General features: G+C 41.8%; 1 protein-coding gene across 4 annotated transcripts in view; it reads left to right on the top strand.

Moving 5' to 3' along the window:
- The window catches only part of LOC109033447 (uncharacterized), a 74,699-nt gene that overhangs the window by 25,422 nt on the left and 26,143 nt on the right, over window positions 1–23,134 (top strand). For 2 of the 4 annotated variants that reach the window (XM_072299288.1, XM_072299290.1), the window contains exons 2-4: window positions 13,566–13,703; window positions 17,022–17,224; window positions 20,139–20,448. In XM_072299288.1, coding sequence (XP_072155389.1) covers window positions 13,566–13,703; window positions 17,022–17,224; window positions 20,139–20,448 — 651 coding nt within the window. Of the gene's footprint in view, window positions 1–13,565; window positions 13,704–17,021; window positions 17,225–20,138; window positions 20,529–22,073; window positions 22,407–23,134 lie in introns of those variants that run through there. The other 2 variants (XM_072299289.1, XM_019046071.2) reach the window with 2 other exon arrangements.

Here is a 23,134-nt window from a genome sequence, read left to right as displayed (position 1 = left end):
TCATGAATCGTCGACTAAAAACAGACCATCACAGTGCGCGTCGAACCAATTAGACGCGTCGGAGGTACAAGACGAAATATTTAGTTAGCGACGACACAGAAACCTATTTGAGAGAGGAGTCATAATCATAGATCCAATTATATATTATGCAAATATATATAATAATATTGAAGGTCTGAGAGGTTAAGTATGGATAAACGTCGAAACTTTCGGTCGGTTTCTCTACAATCTGACTGGAAAAGATCGTCCGACTGACGTTACAGTGGATGTAGGGTCAATTCTTGGAAACAGTCCCGGAAACGTCCCCGGGTTGGCTCTTCAAAGTGTGCCTAGTTCCCGATAAAATAAAAATAGTAAAAAAGTAAGTAACTAGGGAGGGTAGATACAGGGCCGCCTAGAAGGAGGGGAGTGTCAAACGGGGCTATCGTCCTAGGGCCTGGACTCACTGAGGTCGAGGTGGCTCTAAAAAGTTTTTGAGGAGCCAAAATATTGATTAATCTATCTCGGGCCCACACGAATAAGAAAAATGTTGGCGTTTAATCCAAGTTATGGGGCCTCTCTTGCTGCTTCCTGGACCCCTCTGGCCCATTCCTTTCATGTAACTTTTGTGGCTCAAGATATTGAAAATCAAGGTATTATAATTGAAACTGTTCGAAAGGCTCAAAATTTAAATAAAGTATCTGTAGTACCGTCAATTCAGTCAAATTTACGTGAGAGGCCCCCCGGACCCCTTTTTACGGCTGAGTGGTCCCCGCCCCAGACACGTCAAAGACCTGTCGTTTTAGTTTTCATCGGGGCAAAAATTGTGTTTGGGCAACCCTAAGGTAAATGAGTAAGTGAGTAAGTAAGTAAGTAACCAAGTAAACTTTCTAACTAGTAACTTTTCAAAATGATATCTCAAGAATAAAATCTTGATAAAAATGGAATTCTGCGTTGAATTATATCAGCTGCAGGAAATGTAATCTTAGTCAAAATAATTCGGTTCCTTCCGATTCTAGAAATTGCGTGGATCTCGACTATTTCTTATTGAAATAAATGTATTACACACAAAAAATAAGGGCCTAAAACACTACTTTTGATTCTAATCAAAAGTAATGGTAAGGAAGCAAGTGGTAATAATTTTTGTTTTTCGAAGCAAAATTTTGGTCGAGAATGGAGCTCTTGCAGGCGCCAGGGATTTGAAGTGACACTGACAATGAGTTGGCTCCCAAATGTCAAAAGCAGCTTTCGTATTTTATGAAGTACAATTGTAAATTTGTAACTCGTTTCGGTAACAGTGAGGTAAAACTGGCAAATTCTTGCGTATGATTATTCAATTCTCATACATTTTACACCTGAAATAGTTCACAGGTAAAATTTGTTGTTTTGAACGCCAAATGCATTCTGGAAAGCTAATAAAGATGAATTAACAATCTTTCCCTGACACTATCGTCATTTTCCCTGACTATTTAAAATTCCCTCACATCTCCCGGTATCCCTGACCGTGGCAACCCTGACACTCGCCACGGGCGAGATCATTTCTTCGATCAAACACAAACATAAACAAGAATTGATCGGGTTTCTCGAGAAACACGATGGTGTCACTGATCTTGTCCGATTTGAACCCCCAAACTCAAATAAGCTTTCCGAGTTGCAGGGGTGCAAGATGTGCAGGAACAAACGACTGATCATTCGCGAACTGCGTAGGCGGTGGGAGAATTGCGTAGGATGCAACCTTGAATGATGTTCGCGAACTGCGAAGGCAGTGGGAAAATTGCGTAGGATGCAATCATAAATAATGGGGCCCCTTTTTACTGCCACCATCATGTTTCCCTCTAAATTTAGGTGGTTCAAAAAAGTTTTAAAATTGAAAGTATTCATGCTATGCAACATAGTTTCTTGTAGCATGAATACGTCCAATTACAAATCCCTGACGCATGCAAGAGCTCCATTCTCGAGAGTGCACTGGAAAAAAAAAAAAAAAAAAAAAAAAAAAAAAAAAAAAAAAAAAAAAACCATTGAATCTGGAGTCCAGACTCTTAAAAACATCGACAAGAGAAAGGCTACGATAGGATTGCGCGAATGGAGGGGTTCAGGTAATTTTTTTTCGGGGTAGGAATGCGCGAATGACAAGGAGGCCTACAGTCAAGGATTGCGCGAATGTAAAAGACGGTGCATTTCTGTTACTTTTATTCATGTGGCAACAGCGCAGGCGTTGCTGACCAGACTCGCCCGAATATTTGAAACTGTCTTATCAGGTAGGCACGCGAGAGCTTCCAAAAATGGAATATATCATCAAGTAGCGTTCGGGTTTTTACTTGATAAATCGGGAGCAAGTTACGAAACATTTTGGTCTGCGATTCAAGAACTCTGCCACGACTTATGTGACGGGCACTTTCCTCCGAAAATTTTACTTCTTGATTTCGAGATTGCTCCAATAAATGCTGCTAAATGTATTTTCCCCGATATTGTTATAAAGTGCTGCTCTTTTCACCTAGGGCAAAACTGGTTCAAAAATATTGCATCAGGGGTGCTGTCCAAGGAGTTTAATAACAAAGACTCTGAAACCGGGAGGTGGATGAAACTGTTTTTTGCTTTACCATTCTTACCCTGTACTGACGTTTCCGAAGCATTCCTTGAACTTATGAGTACTAAGCCTGGTAAAGTGTGAAGTGAAAAAGTGTTACTTTCTGTCACTGTAATTTTGACACAGTTCTTTTTTCCCCGTGATAAAAGACGACTGAGATCACCAAGAATCACGCACTCTTTGGAATGTTGCCACTTGTAAGAGAAAAATGAAAACATTTTCTCACACCATTCGCGCATTCCTAATGATACGCATTCGCGCGAACCTGCCCTCGCTATTCGCGCAATCCTGTCGAAATTAAGGCGCCATTCGCGCAATCCTGTTTCACGGAAGAGAAAATACTCTTGATTCAATCAGATTTAAGCTTGCAATTTAATAATTGATTGACTCTCTAATTAATTTGCTGCTCTGTATCGGTCTGTTCTTTTGTCAGCTGTCGGAGCAAATAGTATTAGGAGGGATGATTTTTTCTTACGAAGGTTTGGAACCGATTGTGCCACCCCTCGGTGGCATTGTTGGTCTGCGGACCATCTTCATTAACTGACCGGTAATGATTCCATAGCTCTGGAGGGTACATGGGAGGCGTCAGTCTCACCCGTCGCCGAACAAGCTTCCATGATCCGCTCATATTATGTCTTATCAAAATACTTCACTAAGGTTTCCATGGTATCTGGTAGTGTCGGCTTCAACAGTTTGAACAAGCGCACTACGTCATCTGCCGGGACGAATGCTAGGGCTAACAATTGGGAAAATTCAATTTTTACCTCTCTGATACTAGGTTTATTGTATTCCACTTGCAAACCAAGCGTTTGCACATGCCTCCAAACACTTTGGGCCAAATGGAAAAAACAGAGCACAATACGCGACGCTGGAAAAACTTGCTTGGAAGCGCTTAGGTATTATGCCCATTTCAAAGTCACAAAGTATGGAATGCGAAAGTGGAGCTTGAATTCCTAGCTCCACACATTTTGACGAGATTGATGCAAGAACTGCTTGATAGGATTGTGCAGTTTTGTTCGGCAACAAGGCAAAGAATAAAGGTGGAGGAGAATTCCATTGGCGGGAAAGACATCTCATGGGTGAAATAACCAGGGCTAAAATTCTTTGAGCAAAAGGATTTTGGGTGAAAATTCCCGTGGGTGAACAGGATTGGGTGAAATAGCATACAATCATTAAGAGGCTTGGTTCTTAATTTAAGCTTAAATCTGATTGAATCAAGAGTCCTTTTTCTTGTCAATGTTTTCAAGAGGCTGGACTCTAGATCCAATGTGGGAAGGGGTTGCCCGTTATAGAGCAAGAGGTGGTTACTCGGCCCCGGAAAAGTTCCGTTTCGGCGCGACGTGCATTCACAGGAATGGCGCCAAGCGCCAGCAGCCCGCAGGTCAGTTCAGGCGAGGAGGTGATCGGCAGAGCTTCCCCCCGACCAGCAGGCACTTTGCCCGGGTGGCTATGGTGCCCAAGATCCGTGGTCCGTGGCCAAGAAGCCTCGCAGGTTACCAGCGAAGCGCTCGTTGCGCCATCAGTTCACGATTCGACTCCCATCAAAATGAAGCCACCGGTGGTTCCATCAAGATGGGAATCGTAAACTGATGGTGTAACGAGAACCTCAGCAGTCGGGGTGAGTTCACACGGTTCGTCCGACCGTCAGATGGACAGTACGTCGGACGATCTCTCGGAAGCTTTTTCCGGGGAAAAAACAACCGACGGATTGCCCGACGAACTGCGCCTCCGATGGTCGGACGAACTGTGTGAACGCACCTCAGTCCCAGTCTCCACCCCCCGTCGTGTGTCCCCCGTCCCGTGTCCCCTATCCATCCCCCCGCACGCGAGAAGGATCAGCATTCACCCGCGCAAAATTTAAGAAAAATAACCTTTAAAAGAAATACAATACTTGCCTGCAGTACCTAAAGACAAAAAGTAAAAATGATACGTTGAATTAATTTTGTTAGGTTAGTTACGGTTAGTTGTTAATTTTGTTACAGATCATGAAAGAGATAGAGAGAAGAAGCAATGACAGACGACATTTTGGACGTGTAGTAAAAAACAGGAAAAGTTAATGGGTAGGTAGGTGAAAGATCAATTCAATGGGAAGAGGCTACTAAAAGGAGCGAGGAGGGAGTCAGATGAGTCTTAAGATACAGTATCTACAAAAAGTTAAGCTACTAATTACATCTGGTACGGGTTATAGGATTTTCCCAGAGATTGGTGAAAAAAATCTGCTGATAGTTACCAAACTCCAAATCTGTGTATAACTTGAGAATACTCATTGCAAATTATGAGAAATTATACACACGATAAGGTAAAAATAAATTGAGATTCACAATTACTTCACTTAATATTTCTTTGAAATTACTTAAAATCAATAATAAAAATTCCTAAACTTATGTAGAAAGTAAAACTAAAAATAGTGGAAATTAACTCAATTGTTCCTCGACTAAAACTTGTACCCGTCCCGTCCGTAAGAAACATGTTTGAAGTGTAATTTTTGTTCATTCTCGTACCTAAGGATGTGGTGCATCATGCACAGATGGACTAGAGGGAAAATAATGGGGCCCTCCTTGACAAGTTCTTGATTTAATTTGAAGCCACTTCAAATTCAATTCACTAAATTACATTGAATTTTTAACTCCGTAATTATCATTCTGGTAATATGTATTTTTATTTCACTCTCTCACGCAGAGACCGTCTAAAAGTCACTGGGTAAAAAAAGAAAAAAGAAAAAAATTGGTGGCTTGAAATGGTAGGTATGTTTGAATATTGGCACCTCGACATTAAATAGCTCAGGGATTCATAACTGATTTCTAATACTATATTACCATTGGTGATATGAAATTTTAATTGAAAATCTAAAATGGTTTTGTCTCAATCCTATTCTCCCCTGACATGTGGATACAAAATCGGAAGTATTCATGGCAAGGGGGGGGGGGGGTGTTGGATCTTAGGACATTTGGCGGACCATTCCATAGTCGATCGATAAATTGATGGTTTCGAGAAAAATTTCGAAGCGTTGAGTCAACCCGTAGTTCGTCCAGTAAGTATTTAGACCCTAAGTTCAACCGAGAAAATTTCGAAAGAGCTTCAGAAGTGCGTAATTTTCTGAGTAAATCTAGATATTGCCAGTCGCTGGATCGACTGTCAAATCGTTTTCCGAGTTAGCAGTGCTTCGCGATAGGAAAAAATAAGGAGTGGGATAGGAGAAAGGGCGGGGAGGGGGGGGGGGGTGCCTGCCGAAAGGTTCATCAGCCAACGCTTTGGTGGCGGCAATCGTCAGAGGACGAAGTCTGGCCCGAAGCGGCCTGAAAGAAGGGGGGAAGCTAACCGTAGACGAACACACACATATGTCTCTACATCTGAAAATTGAGTTTGGTTGCGTAACTCTGAAGATATTGCAAGAAAGATCGAGGGGGAAAACCAGGTATTATCAGGGACGGTGAGCGAACGATTTCGCTTCGATCAAAGGCTCTCAAACCGAAAATCTGAATCTGTCGGCTGAAATCTTCCGAGCTCGGGGAATTCCTAGAAAAGTTGGATGGTCGGCGAAACTGAGCAACCGGCAGAGCCGAGCATCGGGGTGGGCTGATTGTGAGCGGAGCGTTGGATTTTTCCCCTTTCCCGCATGTTCTTGATTCTTATCTCCTCGTCTTTTCGTCTAGTCTCACTCCCAACCACAAATTCACGAGTCAATGCGGACCTTATCTCCTCACTTTGGAAGTGCATGAATGTTCGCTCTCTCTCTTCCATCTACCCATCCTCTTCTCCCTTCCCGCCTAAATGAAACCACGCCACATCAGCCCCTTCCCGCCTAAATCAGAAAGGAACCACGCCACATCAGCTGTTGCCAAATTTAGTAGGGCAATTGAATTTTTAACATGAAAATGGTTGTGAGGATTTGGACGATAATGAAATTTCAAAAGCAAGTGAGAACATAGGGGAGACAATGTGAATTTCTGTGGCATTGCGAATTTCAAATCACTAGTAGAACCGACAATTTTTGAGAGCGCCATATGGATGATGGGAGTGGGTGGGTCACAGCCCCTCTAAAATAGGATATTAACTTTCGGAAGGAGCGGTTTTGGTGGCTTATTGAAATTTTTCAGAGAATTCTTCAGATGCACTGCTCTGGACAATTGATCCCCCCCCCCCCCCTCCCCCAGGATTTCACTGACAATGCTATCGTCCCCCTGATAATTTCATATCGATAGTTGGAGAAATACATTGGGGACTTTTCTATAAAGCTACATAGGCGTTGCTTAAGCAGTTTTTTTTTTTTTTTTTTTTTTGTAAAACTTCAAGTAGCCCACAAGGGCTGATCCCATTACCTCATTTTTAAAGAGTCTGCGTCTCTCAAGAAAAAGGGAAATTCAGTGGTCACTCTTGGAATATTGATCTCTCTGAGGTGCATGTAAAGGCTATTCCAACGCAAACTTAGGCCGTATGCAAATATTAGGATCAACTCCTCAATAATCTTTGAAAAATATCTCAACCTGTCTGCACTATCCAGCCATGTTATTCGATAAAAAATAAAGTGCACCGGCTCTGAGGCTATTTCCTGTTTTGCAGAATTTTTGGGAGGAACGGGGGGAGGGGGGCCAGATGTTCCTATTTCTAATTCCTGGGGGGGAGGGGGGGTTACCCTGACACCAAAGAGCTACATTTTCTTGGATGAAAGCATTCTCTCTGCTTTCACATTAAAAGGGGCATTGATGTTCTCGAGGATGATGTTCATTCGAAGAAACTTGCGACTAACTAGCTGGAAAAAGAATTTCTACAGGTGATCCTCAAGTGTATCTAAGTGGGACGTCATAAATTTCAGTCAAACTATCCGTTGAGACAAGGGCTTTTATCAGACAATGATTTCAGAAGTGATGGCCATTGAACCATTCAACAGGGACAAAAAAACCTCAATGAATTCGAAAATTGTTTAGTCTAAGATAATTGAAGCTATTGGAAAGCACAGTACAATCTCAATCGCCAGGAAAAACATGAAACTTCCCTAAACCAAAATAAAAACAGACTCTGAACTATTTGAAGGTATGAGGTGAGAAAGAAGGGGGGGGGGGGGGGGGGGATTCAAGGAAAATTTTTTTCTAGAACACGGATCGCAGAAAATACTGCCAAAGATCATGATCGAGCTACAATTAAAAATGTCTGGTTACATTCTTTCAACTGTTCCATTACCTTATTTGCTCATGAAGGAAACAATAATGTGTATACTGGAAGCTGAAAACAAGGTATAGTCCTAAGGGGCGAGGAATAAAAGGAACTCTTAAGAGAATTTTGGGGGGGGGGGGGCCACACATTTATCACAATCGTTAAAGTGGGCTTGAGCTTTGGTAAAGGCACCAATATTCTTCATCAGTAACTTTCTAGATAACAACAGAAAGAAAGAAAGAAAAAAAAGAGAAAAAAAAAAAAAAAAAAAAAAAAAAAAAAAAAAAAAAACTTTCTAAATAAGATGGTTGCAAAATTTTAGTCTCAGTTTTCTCAACTTTTTATTTTTGAGTAATACACAAGCTCCCTCTAATCTTTGATGTAAACACCTGACCAAACAAGTAAGGAAATAAGTTCAAGAATATATTCAAGTAAATATTTGTTGGAGGACAAGAAGCTTGTCAAGATTGCGAAGATGTTAGTGAAGAGAGAAAGATATTTAACGGTGGTAAGTCATTCCGCACAGGAAAGATATGTAATTGTGGTAAGTCATTCTGGACTTACTCAGGTGTACTATATTCATGTTGAACAAATAATTAAGATAAATACAGGGCATTATAACCATGAAATAATACTTTAGGTGATTTGTCAAGATTTAAAATCCCTTCAGATTGGAGTTAAAAGCCAAGTAGAGGATGATAGCCCCCGGGCATGAGCCTAAAGAATCATTCTAGACCAAAAAATTGGCAAAATTCAGAGAATGGAAGCAAGATCCATTTCGGGAAAAACCTCACATTCGACACAGCTACTTATCGGGTTCTGTATTAAGTGAGTATTTTCCCAAAACAGATCCTGCTTGCATTTCTCTACATTTTGCCTACACTTTGGTCTAGAATAATGCGTAAGGCTCATGCGCAGGGGCTACGATCCTTTACCAGAGGAAAAATTTAGAGTCTGCAGAGACTTATTACTCAATCGATGAAACATAGCAGAAGCCAAAAACCATAATAAATCATCTTCCAATCACTAGGTAATCCTAGAGACAATATGATCGTTGGAGTGAAAAATTTGATTTCAGTTGATCAACATTGAGCAAGTGCTGAAAACCTGAAAAATTGTTTCTGCAAAATTAAAGTGTTGTCAGACTATGAATAGTGATAGGGTTACAATATCATTGAAAGACACCTTATCTGGGCAAAATCTAATGAAATAATGGATACTTCAAACCTCAATCCAGTACCAACGGCGGCTGGGAGAGAAATTTTCGACCAGACATTGGGCATCCTCTTGGCAGTTATGAACACACTCGATCGATTGAACCTTAGAAAATTGAACAGGAGCCACGGAACCACGCGAACACACTTGATAATTTAGGCTTTAGGAAAGCATACACACACGCATAAAAATGTCAAACACCGCGACACGAGTTCATCGAACGATTCGCACAAAATTGTTCACCTGCATCCGAAAACCGCACTGTTGAATCGGCAATTCACAATATTTCAAATATACGACGAAAATCTATAGAATGTCAAGTAGGTACACTTTCGAAGTCAGGGCACCAGGAAATAAACCGAGGGGTATCGCGGGACACGATAATAATGAGATGATCGGCGATTCTCACTATTGATTGAACGACGAAAATCCGTGGAACATCAAACACATGCAGATCACTCACCGGGCGAAATTTTGATTCACGCTACGAATTATTCGCGACTGTTCTCATTAAACATCGACACGTTTTCGCGGAACACTTCTATTTGGGCAGAATGTTCGAAAAGAATAGTGTAGAACCCTTCAGACTTACTTTGAAGGAGGCCATCAGAACCGATACGCCGCGGCGGTGCCCGGAGGTAAGTAGCAACGTTACAAGCGGACGACTGATTGAAAACAAACCTAAGATCTGCCCGCGGCCGGCCGGCCGCTGGTGCGCTCCGAGCGGGGGGTGGGGTGGTCCACCAACAGTTCGCACTCTGTGATTGGCTGATCGGCCCGCGCGAAGTGTAGACAGATTGAGACGTGTCTTGATCCGTTGGCGTCGGCCTGTCGCCTCATCCGTCGAAGCGTCTGAGGATTCTTTCCGCTTTCCGCCCCGGCCTTTTCTGAAAACCGACAAGCGATGCTTTCAGACAAAACGGCAAAACGTCGCACTATGGTCCACAGACTGGATTTAACGGAACTTTATTCGAAAATGCACTGCACCGTTATAAAAGGTGTTGGATCATATGTTTTTTGGGTCGCTGATTTCATTTTACATCTTAGTTTAACAAAATATTAACATCCTGACCGAGAAACATAACCTCAAATGTGATTTCTGGCGCTTTCAAGACTGAAGATTTTTTCCACCCTATTTTGACATGTATAAAAATAATAACAAAAGTGTCTCTCTGTCGAGATCAGACTATTCTCATTTATTTTTAGGCGGTAAATCTGAATATGACCTCCGTTTTGGTCCATCACCCTTAAATTTTCCGGAAAAGCCGATTTTACCCGGAAAAATGGACATTTTTGGTGTTTTTGCGACTGTTGACCTCTGCAACATGTAGGTAAAATTTTTTCCAGGTACTAAATAGTACTAGTTCGATGTATTTTGATCTACTGAGTCTGAAAATGACCTTTGTCTTTTCTTATCACCTCTCTTTTTTCCGAAAAAGCGACTTTTTCCCGGGAAAATGAGCAATTTTGACGTATTTTTGTCATAATTGCAATTCATGTTGATAAATTATACCGGACCCGTGGTAAAGCGATTCTGTCATGTATATTAAGCTGCTAAATCCGAATATGACATAGGTTTTGGTTTATCACCCTCCAGTTCTCCGATAATGCCGATTTTTCCGTGCCTTTTGAGTAAAACCTTTCCCGGACTCTTGTGTTAAAAATACGGTTTAAAATTGATTTCGATGTTTGATATATCGATTCTTATGTATTTTGACTTGCTAAACCCAAATATGACCTTAGATTTTTCCTATCACCCCTCATTATCCCGGAAAATTCAATTTTCCTCGGAGAACGAGCTTTTTCGGTATTTTGGCGCCAATTTTCCTATTCTATGGAGTTGTAGCGATTTTCCAAGTTCCTCTTTAGGTCTTCTCTGACGTCTTAAGAAACATTCAACCGGAGTTCGACCTCAAATTGCCTCTTACAACCCCCCGTTTTCCTCAGAAAACGGAAAATCGTCGCAAAAATACCAAAAAAGCTCGTTCTCCGAGGAAAATTGAGTTTTCCGGGATAATGAGGGGTGATAGGAAAAATCTAAGGTCATATTCGGGCTTAGCGAGTCAAAATACATAAGAATCGATATATCAAACATCGAAATCAATTTTAAACCGTATTTTTAACACACTTAGAGTCCGGGAAAGGTTTTACCCAAAAAGCGCGGAAAAATCGGCATTATCGGAGAACTGGAGGGTGATTAATCAAAACCTATGTCACATTCGGATTTAGCAGCTTTATATACATGATAGAATCTCTTTATCACGGGTCTAGTATAATTTATCAACATGAATTGCAATTATGACAAAAATACGTCAAAATTGCTCATTTTCCCGGGAAAAAGTTGCTTTTTCGGAAAAGTGAGAGGTGATAAGAAAAAACAAAGGTCATTTTCGGACTCAGTAGATCAAAGTACATCAGAATACTTTTATTTTGTACCTAGAAAAAATTTAACAGTCGCAAAAACGCCAAAAATGCATGGAATATTCCACATTTTGATGCACGGAGGTGCACTCCGAAAAAATTGATTTCGACCGTTAGGTGCAAAAAGGCGCAATTTAAATTGGCATCATTTTAAAGTCAAGGATATGTTGAACAAGATTTTTCAATCCGCAAAGCATTAACTAGAATTAAAAAAAAGTTAGAGCTTCCTAAAAATTATGAATTTCACTGATTTCTAGCATTTTTTGGCGTATGTTTGGAGCGTTCAAAAGCATACAAATTTCGGTTCAAAATTAATGAAACGGGGTGAAAAGGAAGTCACTTGCCATCAGGTGGATCCATGTTGCCCAAAAATTTACATAGATGAGGCGTAACTCGGTAAAATAAACACCCTGTAACGCACCACCGAATGCGGCTCACAATCAGCTAATGAAGACCTACCGCGCGCTCTGTTGTTAGGGTCCGTCACAATCTTATAAATCATTATTAGTCGATGAAAACTTAGGTGACGATCCATGAGAGTATGTATGATAAAACTGTAGTGCCAAACTTTAATTTTTTCCACCCTCAAAATTTGACTAAAGTTCCGTTAAATAGGGTCTGTGGACCATAGTGCGTCGTCGGCTTCTCGAATTTTCTCCCCTGCGGCCGGATGTCGTGTCCCCAACGAAACTTATCTCCTGCTCGCACACTGTTCGAGAGCCCGTCGATGTTTCGTTGTTTCCCTGGTCTAGGAACGTAACTCTATTCCAAGGTTGCTAAATTGACTCATGCAATTCAATTTTTCAGAATATCGACGGCGTAAGTCCGCAATCACCTATCTCGTTTGCGGTGTCCGCCCTTATGTTATTTTTTTAAAGGAGAACAAATTGACATCATCCCTTGAAGTTTTTGCGGAATTTTCTTCGCGCAGAGAAGAAAAATCACGGCAGTTTTAAAGAGTTGCAGTTGAATAGTTTTCCATTTGAAACATGAAGTATGACATGACAGGAAGTCTGCGACTTCGCAAACCGAGTCCTGTGATTGCCGACTTACACCGTCGATATACTTGTGCAATTGAGGAACTTTTCGATAAAAAGGTGTATGAGACTTCCAGCCGCCCGCTAAAATTTTGAAATCGAGTTTTCCAGTTGAAAATTCACCTATTTTTCCCTGAGTTTGCTCCGAGTTTTTCCTAACTATTGTACGGAAGTAAGTCGATCAGTGGCGCAGCTAGGAATTCTTTAAGGGGGGGGGGGGGTCCATGACGGTAAATTTACATTATTTTGTGTACGTCCATGATAATATTTTATGTCCTCCCTCCAAAAGTCATAGAAAAGGTACAATTAACGAGCCTAAGGGCCAAGGGGGGGGGGGGGGGGGGGTCAGACCCCATTTTGTCTACGCCACTGAAGTCGATTGTGAATTAATTTCAGCTGCCGCAAACGCTATAAAAATTACACAATCTTAGTAGCATTGCAAGCCTCATGCGCCCTTTTTACCGGAAAAGTCGTCCTAAATTGTTTTCTAATTTTTTTCTGAATTTCGCATCAGATGAAAAGATACCCACATCAGTAAAATGTTCCAAGATTGTCCTCCTTAAAATTCAATTTGCGAGGGGAAATTTGGCAACATTGAAATGCAGTTGCGTTCTCTCGAGATGAAAATGACGATTTTTTGCGAACGTCAGATCGTGCTACGAATCACGCATTGAAGTTTTATTATAGCTATAGAGGAAAATTCATTATAATAATTAATGAGGCTACTAAAAAAAAATATTTAGTCAACGCACGTGATTTGTTAGGAAATACTCTTTTTACAGGGTTTTTTTTTATGGGTTTCGGCGCAAATTTCCTTTCGCTCGCCACTGGAGCATTGAGCATTTTTCTCGGCTATTTGGATCGCATTTTGCAAAAAGGAACCAGCGTAATTACAGTGTTTTTAAATCGTGCAAATTATTTTTTCCTTTTAAAAATACTGAATATATGTACAGTATTAAAATTTACACCATTATTTCCCTTTAAAATTAACAACATTTTTTGACTGGATGCAACAACTATTTTCTATTTTCGGAGATTTATTAGATAATTATGAAGAAGCAACATTTTAACAACACTGTAATTGCGCTGGTTCCTTTTTGCTAAATGCTATCCATTTAATTTTTTCACGAGCACTGATCAAAAGTAACCCCCCCCCCCCCCCTCCCTGTTTTTAGGTAATAGCGGGACAGAGCAACGTAAGGCGTGCTGACTCAACTTCAGCGGCCCAGCGGAGAAAAGCCTTACGCTTGGTTCAACACCCAGATTTTCCCAGAATGCACAATCCAGGAAACGGAGATCTAGCCTTGGTTCAGGTATAAGTTTCACCTCGCCCACCTAATAGATGCGATTAAGGTTTTGCTGGAGACATGAATTATGGGTTCCAGGGTGGCATGAAACACGTAAGAGAGAAATGAAAGATTGGAATTTTCAGTGAAATATTTCATGAAATTCCACGAAGCTGTGATATAGTTCATACTTTTCAGGGGCTAGAGTATGCAACCCGCACTCAAACATACAAAAATAGAAGTTTTCACATTTTGCGGAACGTGAAAAGCAGCCGGTATTTTTCAATATCTTTCATAAATTTCTGAAATTTCACATGAAATTTCGAGATTTTAATTTTCATGAAATTTTGCCACCCTGATGGTTTGCGTTCAAGTATTAGGTATGTATAGCACATTTGGACCGCGTTAAACAGAAAGGAACCAAGCCACATTAGTCATTGCCAAATATAATTAAGCAATTTAATTTTTGACATGAAAACGGTTGTGCGGATTTTTATGCTTTCAGTGAATTTTCTCCATAGTGCGAAGCAAATTCCTTAAACATTTTAAAGACATCCGCATAAACGTTCTCTCGCAAAAAATTAAATTGCCCAGTCAAATTTGGCAACAGCTGATGTGGCTTGGTTCCTTTCTGTTGAGCGCGGTCCATTTAGAGCAGCATTTTTGGGTGCAGGTGCAGAGAGGAGATTTTGGTACATATTCGAAATTTATTGGTCTATCAAATAGATAATATGTATGTATGTATGAGCTGCTTTTACGGCGCGCTAGAGGGCGCTCTACGACGCCTACACTCCACAGGAATCTGTCATGGTAGAGATCCTCCGGAAGCTGGCATCTCTCTATCTCTTCACGGATGCCCTCTACCCACCATTTGGCTGGACGCCCTCTCCGTCGCCTATCGGGGGGACCCACTCCAACACCTTCTTCGGCAACCTGGTATCAGCCATTCTCCGCACATGCCCATACCATACCAATTCAAATAGATATACTTGTTAAATCATGTTGGTTAAGTGAAATTCACGGTGCTTTAAGTGAATAAAACCAAATTTTGGGTCACTTACTCATTTACCTCCCTAAAAAGTCCGCCATTCTTGGGTGTGAGACAGCCTCTCATAACGGACGGCTGATAAGCCAACCAAAAATGAATTACTTGACAGCAATAATATGCAGCAATTTCAATCAATTGCAGGGTCAAAAAGATCGGCAAAGGTTTTTTTTTTTTTTTTTTTTTTTTTTTTTTGGCTCAGATTGCACCTTGGGAGCGACAAACACGCGTCTTCCAAAATCCCTCCGAGGATTTTCCCGCCTCTCTCTCTTCCTTCCTCTTCTTGTCGAGCGGTTTTCTTCGGCCCGATTCCACAACGCCCCCCCCCCCCCCCCTCCTCTCCCTCAAATGACGCTCCTGATACTATTCTACCACAGGGATCCCGAAAGTCCCACCCCTTACTGTTTATCAAATGGATTAAATTTTGCAATAAGGAACCACTATCTCTGGCTCTTTCATAAAAACGCACATCCGCATAGGGAAACCAATGGCACATATGTTGTTTCTAAAATGAGCTATAAATAGTAGCTCCTTATTGCAAAATGTAATCCAAATTATCCTCACCTTGAAGATCTGATTTCTCAAAATTTTCAAATGAAGACATTTTTTGCTCTATAAAAAAGGTACTGTCACGGTTTCGCCAAAATTACGTGATTTCCATCAAGGTTTTTCGAGGGAAATGTTCTTTTACCGAGCTTTTCATACCATACAGAGACGGCCTTCTCATCCCGTAGCTTTTGGATAGTTTCACGTCATCGGTCACGCCATCGCTATCAAATGGTCAGGAAGTTTCTGCACCCGCGCTCTACTGCCGTACTTAGTAAAAACGCCGTATGAACCCTCAGGCGTTGCAAAATTTCCTTCGGTAAAACACGAATTTCCTGGTAAACTTTTGGATATTTTCCTTCTTTTTTCAGATTTTTCAGATGATTTTGTTCGCAATTTCACCTAGAGTCCCTGAAAATTTCAAGGAAAAATATTCATAGCTTTTCTCAAAAATAAACATTTAATTGAATGAAATTTGGCAACTCTCGAATGTTCATACGGTGTTTTTCCTCAGCATGCCAGTCTACTTAGGGATCGTTCAAGTTAGAGTCCCTTTATACTGAGAGTCGAGACAATTCGGTTCATGGATGTCACAAACGGGAATAAAGATTACAGAAATTGAACGTTTTTCGTAATCTTTGATCGGCCCATTCTCAAATGCCTTTCTCCGTTCCTCCTCTCATTCCGTTTGTTCCTTGCCGAACCCGTAATTCCCTGGTCCATTCCAGACTATAATCTTTGCAATTGGTAAAAATGTAATCTTTATTCCCGTTTGTGACACTGTGGAGGCCTAAAATACGGGAACCAATCAGAAATGGATTCAAATTGTCTTGACTCTCAGTATAAAGGGACTCTAGTTCAAGTATTATACGTAACGGCCTCATTCCGATTTTTAACCCCCCACCCTTACCACTTGTAACGCACTCGTCACGCAACCCTACATCCCATCCACTGGCTCGGATTTGTTACGTAACGCTGGGCCTGTCCCCCCTTTCCCTTGTTTCGCACCGTAACGCTGGCTCAACCCCCCCCCCTCAAATGCGTTACGTAATATTTGAACGGTCCCTTATCACCGGGTGTTGATGAAATCTTGTACTCTTGTCACTAATTTTCATTCCACCGGCCATTCGTACTACCGTGCTAAGGAAAAACGCCGCATGAACCTTCTGGCGTTGCCAAATTTCCTTCGATTAAACACGAATATTCTGGTAAACTTGTAAATATTTTCCTTCCAATATTTCAGATAATTTTGTCCGCAATTTCACCCAAAGACTCTGACAATTCAATGGAAAAATATTCGTAACTTTCCTCAAAAATAATCATTTTATCGAAGGGAATTTGGCAACTCTCGAATGTTGATACGGCGTAGAGTCCCTTTATACCGAGAGTCAAGACAATTCGGCTCATGGATGTCACAAACGGGAATAAAGATTACAGAAATTAAACGTTTTTCGTAATCTTTGATCGGCCCATTCTCAAATGCCTTTCTCCGTTCCTCCTCTCATTCCGTTTGTTCCTTGCCGAACCCGTAATTCCCTGGTCCATTCCAGATTATAATCTTTGCAATTGCTGAAAATGTAATCTTTATTCCCGTTTGTGACACTGTGGAGGCCTAAAATACGGGAACCAATCAGAAATGGATTCAAATTGTCTTGACTCTCAGAATAAAGGGACTCTAATACGGCGTTCTTCCTTATCATGGCAGCATAGACTTCAGATTCTGTGAGAGAAGTAATAGAGGGAATTTCTTTCAGGTAGATCGGCCATTTATTCTAGACAACGTCTACGTGTCGAGCATTAAGCTGCGGGGCGAGCCGTGGTTCGAGAGCCCTCGCAAAGGCAACTGCACGGCCGCCGGTTGGGGTCGAGAGAGATTCACCGAGCGGAACATGGGCCCGCTCCAACTCGTCTCCGTCATCGCCACGCACGGCGACGAATCTTGTCCTTGCGTCAGCCCGTGAGTATAGTATCTAGCACCAATCAGGCCCGCCACAAGGGGGGGGGGGATACTGGGTCCTTGGTACCGGGGCTCGGGCCCTGGAGAGGCCCGTGACGCAGTGACAAACCACTACGAATTGGACTGCATTTTGCAATTTGGAACTATAAATTCTGGCCCGGTTTAAAAACAACGTATGTGCCATTAGTTTCCCTATGCACATAAGTGTTTTTTCAGATGAGCCAGAATTTATAGTTCCGAATTGCAAAATGCAGTCCAATTCATGTGTAACCCTCGTCTCGTAGGGAAAAGTGAAAAAATTACCCTAAAAATTCCGCAAAAGGTGAATAAAGTTTCAAAAACACGCTAGGGCACTATAAAATTTTTCTTACTTTTTTAGAGATTTTCAAGATTTTGAGTATATGTAGAATGATACTTTTAGTAACTGTGTTTCATTTTCTTCCGTTGTCGGATGCAAAGAGGCTCCTTTCTGGGCATCCGCGACTTCAGTGGCTTAACTCCCTTGCCATAGACGTACGAAAGGGGAGTCCAGGGGGGCCCGGCTCCCCATAGAATTGAAAATTATCATCTGCCCCCTCAAAAAAAAATTTATAGATGTTTTGAATGCAACAATTCGAAAGTTTTTGGTGCTGAAAGTAAACAAAAAGGCGTAATTATTCTGCAGATATTGATGGAAAATCTCCATCATAAGAGCTTCATAATGCGTCCAAATAGATTTAAAATTTCAAAAATTTCCCGGGGGAAGCCCCCCCCCCCCCCTGTTCTAGGGGCCCGGGCCAGAAAATTGGTACCAGGGCCCGAGATGGGATGTGGCGGGCCTGCCAATCATGGCTCCATTTCACGGCAATGTGCCTTTCAATTCAGTCGGAGACAAATTCAACGGACAGCTAGTTAAAATTAGTAAATTTTTGTAAGATTTCTATGCATTGAAAAATACTTCCTCTACCCACGAGGGGAGCGAGAAAGTAAAAACTCCGGCCCTGGGAGCCATCCTTACGGGCTATATGAATAGACGTATCGTCCGCGTTCCGGGCTCATTGTCAAAGGCCGGAAGTTCCGGCCGTGGCACCCGGAGCAATCGAAGCTACGGCCCCTACACCCGTAACTTCCCGCTTCCGCCTCCGAGCCCGGAACGGACGGAATGTCCATATAGCGCGTTACTCTTTTTCCAGTGTGCGATCCAGCTACTGCAGTTCGGGTCACATATCTGAGATACCACACGGAGAAAAAAACTTCGTGCGTGGGACCCGAAGTTTAGGTCATGTGGATCTCTGAAGTTTTCAGATTGAGCATCTGAAAATTTTAGGTCTAGCTGTCGAGGTTCGGATCGCACATTTGAAACTTCCGTTCTTACATCTGAAGTACCTCAGATGTGAGAACCGAAGTTTTTCGGATGTGAAAACCGGAGTGCTTCAGACGTAAGAACTGAACTTTCAGATGTGTGATCCGAACCTCAGCAGCTGGACCTAAAGTGTTTAGATGCTCAATCCGAAAACTTCAGAGATCCATATGACCTAAACTTCGGGTCCCATGCACGAAGTTTTTTTACATACATATCAAGTCGCTACCTCAGCGCACTAGAGCGCTCTGCGACTCCAAATCGCCATCGGAATCGATCCTCCCACAAATCATCGGGCAGATTACACCGTCTGATCTCCCCCTCCACTCCCTCTCGCCAACCTTTTACTGGACGTCCACGCCGCCTTCTTCCGGGAGGAACCCAATCAAATACCTTTCTGGGCAACTTACAATCTGCCATTCTCCGCACATGTCCATACCAAACCAGCTGCCTGGTTTTGATATCGTGCACAATATCTTCCTCAACTCCCATTATTTCACGCACTCGTTCATTACGAACGCGCTTTAAGAGCGCTCTAAGAGAGCGCGTTCGAAGTTTTTTTCCCCGTGTAAAGTACCAGGATCAGAGTTGCTAAAAGAAATTTCATCGAATGAAATTTCTTTCGACCGACAAAATGTCAAAAATGCTTATTTTTTCTAACAGAATTTGTTTTTATTTTCAAAGAGAATAATATCCGTCAATTAGACCAGTTGGAGCGCGGTCTTCTCTCAGCTCTTCTCTTCTGGTCTTCTCTTACTACTCTTTCTCTTCTGGCAGTTCTGGCTCATCATGGGGAGGGGGACCGGGGACCCTAACCTCAAATTTCAAACTGTTAATTTCTGAAAAAATCAGAGGCTAATGAAAAAATCATTTAAATTGTTTCAAAGATAGTTCAAGATCCCTCCCTTTTGTACCAAAAAGAACGATATACTATTAGGGGGTACTAGGATTCTTTATAGTCAAGAAATTTGTTTTGCTCCAAATATGAAAGCTAACGTCTTACTTTATCCGTAAAATTTATTTTGGTGTTCAACCAAAATTTAAGATAAAAAATTCAAAATTATGTTTTTGCTGTTTTACTCAACTTTCAGGGCATTTCTAAAGTTCCCTTTCACAGCTTACCACGTGCCTATAAATGAACTTAAGGACATGGGCGGCTCTAGACCTTCATGCTTGGGGGTGCTCAGAGGTGGAAAATGACGAGATCCCCCCTCCTCCCATCATCCCTTGCCCACAATCATTGAATACTAGACACCTGCAGATTTCAAAAATTCATGAAATAAAAATATTGCCAATTTTTTGAGCTTCATATTACAATTTTTTCTCGACGTTTTTACTTGCCCAAAAGCCTCTTTCACGGTTCCGGTAACCGTACTTTTGCTTGGGGGTGCCCGGCACCCACTGGCACCCCCGTAGAACCGCTTATGCTTAAGGAGATTCATAAGTTTCAAGGGTTTAATCCTGAATTCTGCGTGTTAAATGAAATTTCATTATGAAATTTCTTTTTATAATCTTTCATGAAATTTCTTAACTCTGACCAGGATTGAGCCCATGGAAGTGGTTGACCTGTTGCAGGAGGAGGAAGGAGAAGGTGCTATGCCTGGAGAAGACGCCGGGGCACGGGATCTGCAAGGGGGACTCGGGGGGCCCGCTCATCTGCGAGGAGGAGCTGGTTGGGGTGGCGCACGTCCTCTACCCGACGCCACCCCTCTGCGTCCGGGCCTTCGCCGGCGACCCCGAGTGCGGCGCCGAGGGCTGGATCGACGTCTACATGTACGTCTGCCCCTACCTGGACTGGATCCGGCAATACGTCGGCAAGCGCATCCCGCCACAGCCCGCCTCTTGCGACGCCCTCGTCGACGAAAACAGCTTCCTCTCCAACTCGGTCCGTCGTCGTCCTCATTTTCCAGCTCTCGTTCTTCTGTCTCTCCTAGTTCCCCTCCTCCCGCGCTTCCGCAGATCCCTGTAATGAATCCCATTCTGCAAATGGAGATGTTGCATGTGTGAGGAATTTGCGATTTGACTGTCGATTCTTACGTAAAAGTTCGCGAGGAACACGATGATGCCACTCGTTTTCTCTGAAATCAACTCCCAAGCTCAAAAAAAGCTCTCAAGTTGAGGCCAAAATGGAGGGGATATCCCACGCCATCCTGAGAGTCCACCTCTACATCAAGACAATCTCTCCGTGCAGAGATAGGGAGCAAATACATTGACAGAGCTGCCACTTTATTTGGGGACTCTAAAATTGGAAACACGGCAACACTGCTAATGTATTTGCTCCCTGTCGTTGCATGGAGACAATGGAGAGTTTATTTTGACGTAGAGGCGGACTCTCATGATAGCGTGGGATATCCCCTCCATTTTGGCCTCAACTCGAGAGCTTTTTTTGAGCTTGGGAGTTGATTTCAGAGAAAATCAGTGGCACCATCGTATTTCTCTCGAACAATTACGTATGAATCGATAGTCAAATCACAAATTCTTCACACATGCAACATCTCCATTCCTCCATGTTGCTTTTAAGTTGTTTCATTTTTTTTACTGCTAGCGGGAATCACACGCTGACTTTGGCAGCTGAATATGGAAGTCATCCGTCATCGCTCAACGGCTGAAATGTCGCAAATTCGAGTTATTTTCATCCAAATTTGTATCAAAGCTATTCGAAAAGTTCAGGCAAATCTGACATTATCCAATGGTTGCTTAGCCTCCTTGCTGGGCCGAAGACTCCCACATTCAAGCCACATTCAGCGTGTGATTCCGACACAAGTTTTAGAGCGGAAACGCTGTATACTTCTCTTGTCAGACGCAATACTGCCGTACTTAGGAAGAACGCCGTATGAGCCTTCAGATTTTGCTAAATTTCCTTTAATAAAAAACAAATATATCGGGGAAATTTTGAATATTTTCCTTCAAATTTTGCAGACAATTTTGTTCGCAATTTGGTCTAGAATATTTGAACATTTCAAGAAAAAAATTTCAAAATTCATTTTCAAAATTTTGAATATTTTCCTTCAAATTTTGCAGACAATTTTGTTCGCAATTTGGTCTAGAATATCTGAACATTTCAAGGATATGAATTAACTTTCCTCGAAAATACATGTTTTATCCGGGAAAGGCAACTCTCGAATGTTCATACGGTAGAACAGGTTGCAGAGACCCCGCACAGTGCGGGTTCTCTGCTATCTTACCAACAGTCATGGGTGGAATTAAGGGTGTCCATGAGGCCTACCCCTACTCCACTTATACAGATAAGGAAAAAGTCACAGTGAAAAAAAAAAAAAAATTAAATCATAATAAGTGTATTTTCTTATGAAGTTGCGCCGGTCACTCGCAATTTCATATGAGATGGGAATTTAAGTTGCAGTAGAAGTGATCAGTGCATTAGCAGACATGGCCATTAACACCTCTGTAGTCAGGTTATGGGATGAGAGGAAATCAGAGAATATTTTAGTCTAATACTGTCCACAGTTTGGCAACATGGGAACGTCTCTGCTTCCAACCAAATCAGCTGAGTCGCCCCCTTGTTTATTCTAGGTTATGGCATCATGCTTCTCTTCAAAATTCTGCCCAGTCCATGAAAAATTGAATAAATTCCATTTTAAATTTGACCAAAAATTACCTGTGAAAATGAAATTCTTGTGGTTCGTAGTGAATTTTTTATTACTTTACACGCCGACGGCGTTTGGCAATGCGCTTGATGATATGCGAATAGCAAGCCTCATAGACCCCACCAACGTGCATCCATCAAAAATCATTGATCCAAAATTTCTCTCCATGCTTGGTGCACATGCGGGAAATATCGAGACCCCAAGGCAATCGATGAAAATCCACGACGAGAGCCCTAAGGTGAGACAGCATGCGCGCCAGTGTTTTAACTAAATTTTAAGAATGATTTCAAGAGAGTCGCTGAACTTTATCTCTTAAAACTATCACACCGAATAAAAACTTCGAAATTGGCATACCTATCATTGAATATCTAACGGACTATTTACTTTTGATCGTTCATGGAGAAAGAGACTTTCAGGGAAGGTTCCTATTCCCTTTGACTTATACTTTTTCGTCTGAATTTTAAATCGACGATGTAACTATCAGACGACGCGACGTATCTCGTTTGCGGCGTTTAAAAATCTCTGCTCCCATTTTATTTTATTGGAGGAGAACAAAACCAATATCATTCCTTGAAGTTTTCATACAGAGAAGAAAAATCAGGACAATTTTCAAGAATTGACGTTGAGTAGTTTTCCATCTAAAAATTACAGTATGACAGGAAGTCTGCAACGCCGCAAACCGATATATCGACGGTGAAACTACCAAACCACGTATCTCGTTTGCGGTGTTTAAAAATCTACGCTCGCATTTTATTTTTTTGAAGTAGATCAAATCAATATCATTCCTTGAAATTTTCACAGAATTTTCTCCGCACAAAGAGGAAAAATCACAGAAATTTTCAAGACTGGATGTTAAGTAGTTTTTCATTTAAAAAATAAAGTATGACAGGAAGTCTGCGACGTCGCAAACCGAGATACGTGGTTTGGTAGTTTCACCGTTGATATGTGGTCTGGTAGTTTTACCGT

This window comes from Bemisia tabaci, chromosome 4, assembly GCF_918797505.1.
Source record: "Bemisia tabaci chromosome 4, PGI_BMITA_v3".
Lineage (NCBI taxonomy): Eukaryota > Metazoa > Arthropoda > Insecta > Hemiptera > Aleyrodidae > Bemisia > Bemisia tabaci.
Note: the sequence above shows the minus strand (reverse complement) of the source record. Positions and strands in the feature narration are given on the sequence as shown.